The sequence below is a fragment of the Anarrhichthys ocellatus genome, unplaced genomic scaffold, assembly GCF_004355925.1.
Source record: "Anarrhichthys ocellatus isolate YVR2014 unplaced genomic scaffold, GSC_Weel_1.0 scaffold12, whole genome shotgun sequence".
Classification (NCBI taxonomy): domain Eukaryota; kingdom Metazoa; phylum Chordata; class Actinopteri; order Perciformes; family Anarhichadidae; genus Anarrhichthys; species Anarrhichthys ocellatus.
The window spans coordinates 6734978-6739972 of record NW_022280042.1 but is presented as its reverse complement, the minus strand read 5'-3'; the positions used below and the strand labels follow the sequence as shown (position 1 = coordinate 6739972).

The following is a 4995-nucleotide window of genomic DNA, read 5'->3' as shown; positions in this document are numbered from 1 at the left end:
ACAACTTCAGAGGCATTTCCTCCCCGTGAGAGACACGCGGGCCTCACTCGATGAGATAAACCGCAGAAAATGAAGCCAAGCCTCCTCTACCAAAACAATCCAAACGTCTACTTCAGAAAGATACCGTCGCTCAGACAGACCGCCCCACCCCTGGAAACCTCGGGGGGGGGGACACGCCGCTCGTCCCTTTGTGCCCCCGATAAAAGCAGAGCGGTGGATGCATGTAATCAGCATATTATTGATAGTCTTAATGAGAAAGGCTCTGAGTCACTGAAGCCATTAGCCAGGATAAAAGAGGCTTAATTGTTTTGTGAGAGTGCGCGGCGTGCACATGTGCCTGGGCTAAGACCAAGCTAATTAAATCCATTTCCTTCGTTAGCAACTTTTTTTTCTCCCCTCCTTTAATTAAGAGGGTTAATTATGGGCCTGGACAGAGGTCTCGCGCGCGGCCGCCTGTTCTCCAGACCCAGATGTAATACTGCAGTCTGTATCAGAGCCGTATTATAACACAATGAGCGCCCGTGGCCTAAATTAAACAGCCTTTGATATTCATTCAAATTCAAGGAATAATTGAAGTCAGATTGTATCTCTATAGAGATGTCTGCCTTGAATTTCCAAGGCTGCGAGTAATAACACAGCACCATCTCTTTGACAATGGTCACCTGTGTCTTTCTTTGTTGGAGAAAAAGGAAAGAAAAACCCCAGTTTTCTTGTCTTGAGGAGGAATCCACATGTTGTTGCTTCTTCACAAAATCATCAACCAACAGGCCTGGTGTTAATGCCGACTTCTGTCATCACAGCGTGGACTATCGCAGCGTACAAATGGTGCGGAACAATATTCCCCAGCACGCTCCATCTACAGCAATAATATCGTTATGGCTGCCAGACATGAGAGGACTCTCCTCGCCTGCCACTGGACACACGCCATTACTTTTGATAGCACGTGTGTGTGTGTTTGTGTGTGCCCTCGGGGTCACACATCCTGTCGAGGGGTAAAATGGCTGATTCAGGACTCTTTGCCATCCTGCCTGTCTGCTCTGGGTCCATGCCGCCGTGACCGTTAGACATCTGTGGGTGGGCGACCATCCTTGGTGTGATGATGATGGTGATGGTGATGATCCTCTGCGGTCATAACAGGACATCAACACCTTTTACACTCTGTTGACTCCTCTTAAAGCTGCAGGCAAAGCTTTGAATGTAAAAAAAGCAAGCCGAATGTTGAATGGTGTGACAGTTTGTGATTTGATTTTGTATTTATCTGACTAAAGGAGAACTTGTGTAATCAGCAGCATGTCGTCTTTATAGTGTTCCACAGACATCACCTAAAGGCCAATAACTTCTTCTGATCTTCTTTGTTGTCCTCTATTCCGTCTCCTCCGTCTGAGAACCACAATAAACTCCTGTCCCCACATCCTCCGTGACTCGTTTTGGGGGAGAGGCATCGTGGGTGTGCGTCTATCACCGTCCCTCGAGTGTGCATGCTGCTTGTTTTTTTCCTGCTGTCGCATCGTTAGGTATGGCTTTTTATTTGCCTCTGGTGTGTTGGAGATGGGAGGGGAGGTGGGGGGGGGTCAGCAGTAAAGTAGCGCAGCCGTCATTCCCGCACACGGGAACAAACACCCCATTAAAGCAAGGCCTTCACATATTACTGTAATAAAAGTCCCTGCTCTCGCCTTTATGGGCTTTTTAATTATGTCTATTCGTCTTCCCGGGCTTGTGAGCAACAGTTCATGATGAGCCCCATTTCACGAAATACTCCACCAGTGGCATGAATACTAGAGGGGGGGGGGGGAAATAAAAAGGGAAAAACCCAAAAGTGGCCCGAAGCTAAAATATGACTATTGCCACCGGGACGGTGTTTTTATGTTTTCCCCGCGCAGTGCGAAACCAACGGCGCTCAGCTTTTAGTCTCATTTTGCCAGGGTTCTCTTGATGTGGATTAGTATAAAGATGGGACAATCTCATGCAGCTCAAGTGAATTACATGGCAGCTTGCTAGCAATGGAGTGCATTAGATCAGCTCCCTGAGATCGGGGCAGTGCCTTGACTAGCCGCACGCTCCCTTAGAATTAACCATGCAAATCATCCCTGCATGAATTAAGCATGAACACTTTGGGCCACTTCGCCGCTCGCCTTTGTCATCTGGTTTGCAAAGCACTTGTATACAGACTCGTACCCCCTCCCATTCAAAACACCCCCCCTGCACATTATGAAAACCATATTCAGTAAAGTATACATTTATTGCATCGAGTCTCAAACACTGCTTGGTATTGAAGCCCTCTGATTGATGGAGCAATATGCGGTGCCTCATTGTGTGCACATGTTACAGCCAGCAAATTTTCTGCAAAGCTGGACACCACAGCTTAACCCCAGCAAGCCTTCGCACTAAAACTGGAATATAGTGAGCAACATACTGTCCAGATGCAACCAAATAGAACCTCCTGCAGAGAAATACTGCAAGCTTAAAAACATTCATTCAAGGTGGGTCATTTCCATCTTTCAAGCTTATTTTTCTTCATTTTTTGCTTCAGCAGAACGTAAAAAGGAAAGTTGAGGCTTTTAAATGTTTTATTTATCAGGTGCAAACAAAGTGTCCAGTGGGTTTGTAGCATCTGCCGCAAATGGAGGCCCCCATGAAAGCCAGCAGCAGCGCGGCCAGCGACGCACACACTCCACACAGCAGGGCCGTCGACTGACGGGAGGCTGGGGACGGAGAGAAGACAAAATAAAGTGGATTTGAACGTATCTTCCAGTCTTGCGTGTTACGCGTGTGTGAAAACCACCGGCGCCGTCCTACCTGCTTGAGTCTGGAGCTCGGTCAGCTCCTCCAGCAGGATGGGGCCCTGAGCCACCGTCCCCTCCCTCTGCGGCTCTGGAGGAACCGCAACAAAAAAATAAAATCAATCCTCCGAAGATGCATAAAACAGCGTCAAACGAAGGCACTTTCAGTCTTTCACTCCTCGTTGCTGGCAATCATTTGGCTTCATTTCTAAACAGAATTGGGCGAGGCCTGCTACTTCAAAACCATCCAGGCGGACATGCAAATACCTTTTATCGGGATCTCTTTTTGTCGATTGTACCAGAAAACATTCGATATGACAGCCGTGTCTAAATGTCTCCCCTGCGTCGGTATGAAATGTTCATCCCAGAGTGCAATGTAGTGTTGCTTGTGCAAACTGTACCGACATCTGCTGCGAGGCTTCTTTTCTGTCTCTGCTCGCTGCAGCTGGTCTCACAGCAACCACACACCGCGTTGTCTCCACCTGACGCCACCCATCTGTCCAGAGACAACGGCACGGTGCGTTAGAGGCTGAAGGAATCTCGTTACAGCATTAGGAGTCAAATTAAAAGAAATTTAGCAAACCTGTTAGCTTCAGTCAAGAAGGAACATGCTTTGTTTTGCAAGTCGATGGGCTTGGAGACTTGCGTTGCTTTCAGGAGACATGTGATGTAGAACTATGAGAATGTTAAAAATAAATCAGCATGTACAGTTAGTGATGTTCAGAATAATGCACAGACTGCATCTCCACTTATTCAATTCCCCCACGTAGAAGCAGGAATCATTTCTGTAACTGCTGCTGTAAAAGTAGTGTTTGGCATTGATTTTCACCTTCTTTTTGGGCGTTTATATACAAACACTTCTTGTTTTGTACCAAAACCTCAATAAACACGAAGTCTTTAAGAACGGATTTTAAAGCAGTCTGTTGCATATGGGAGTAGAACTTCCTAATTAGCAAAAACGCACAAAGTTAATTAAAATCCAAAGCTCTGATTGTACAGATGCACGAGAGAGATTTCCTGCCATTTATTCATGGCCCAGCTCCACCAACTTATATTACAATAAAGTGAGAAGACTTGTCGTGTCCTCAGTTGGAAAGTATTTGAACTAAAGCACAGATAACAGACGGTATTACAGCCTTCAAACAACACTTACTAATGTGTACTTTATGTGCCAACTTAGCGCGTAAGAGACGAGACGACCGCCGAAAGGAATGTTAAAGTAACACTTCGAGACACTCTGTGATCAAATTGCAGGAACAGAACCGCCTGAGAAGTCAGATGTCTGACTATACGATTCCAGATCAGTAGTTCAAACTTACTGAATTCCTGTGATCGTGGGGGAAGCTGAAGGCTTTCAGCTGGAAGTGAAGTTTATCTTCCTGGCGCCTCTGCATGAAGTAAGACTTGGCTCCCGTCATCTTAGCGTCACTCAAACACCTTATATGGGAAAATACAGGCGCAGGATTCATATTCACGAGCACAGACCCGGCATGAGATATGCAAACGGAACCTAAAGCTTGGCTATTATGACCAGCTGTCTCTTCTTTTTTTCCCCCAGCCGATCCACCGTGCCTCACCCGTGGTTGCTGATGAAGGGGTATGCGGGCTGAGAGTTGGGGTCCGGGCTCACGGTTGCCACGCAGCTGTCCACGTGGACCCTCAGCGGAACGTGGTGGCCCTGGCGGCCCGCCGCCTCAATCTGCATCACTTCACTCACGAGGTAAACTCTGGAAGGCCTCTGCGACTGCCAGTCTTCTAATCAAATCCAGAAGAAGAACAGAAGAGGAAAAGTAAGGCTGGGGCCAGCGATCTGATTAAATGGAAGTTAAAACGATGCCCCGTGGGGCAGAGCGGCATTGACATAGGTACTGTAATAATAACAGAAGAGTACTTTAAAGAAGCACTAAATTAATTACACAACCTGAAGAAACAGATGAGCGGCTGGCCCTGCAAGAGCTAGTTTAAAACCTTCATAATGTCATACAGTGCATGCTCATTGTACAATAAGTAACATTTAAAACCAGTCGGTGTCATCTGCAGTGTTGGAATTAGAAAGCAGTTTATTGATCGCTTCATCGTGTGCGTGACCCCTTCAGGTCAGCAGCAGCCTGCAATTTCAGTTCGCCGTTCATCAAGTCGCCGTTTAGCATCTGCAACGTCCGCGAGGCCTCGTGATTGCAATTACGCCCTGTCACCGGGGGGGGGGGGGGGGGGG

The 4995-nt window shown here is 47.2% G+C and overlaps 1 protein-coding gene across 2 annotated transcripts in view; it reads right to left on the bottom strand.

The window, feature by feature from the left end:
- Positions 1-2574: 2574 nt before the first annotated feature.
- LOC116386221 (zona pellucida sperm-binding protein 3-like) overlaps positions 2575-4995 on the bottom strand; it is a 4608-nt gene continuing 2187 nt past the window's right edge. The window contains exons 6-11 of one of the 2 annotated variants that reach the window (XM_031852262.1): positions 4358-4535; positions 4100-4217; positions 3364-3455; positions 3182-3276; positions 2797-2871; positions 2575-2702 (exon numbers count right to left, since the gene is read on the bottom strand). In XM_031852262.1, coding sequence (XP_031708122.1) covers positions 2575-2702; positions 2797-2871; positions 3182-3276; positions 3364-3455; positions 4100-4217; positions 4358-4535 — 686 coding nt within the window. The remainder of the gene's footprint in view (positions 2703-2796; positions 2872-3181; positions 3277-3363; positions 3456-4099; positions 4218-4357; positions 4536-4995) is intronic. The other variant, XM_031852263.1, reaches the window with a different exon arrangement.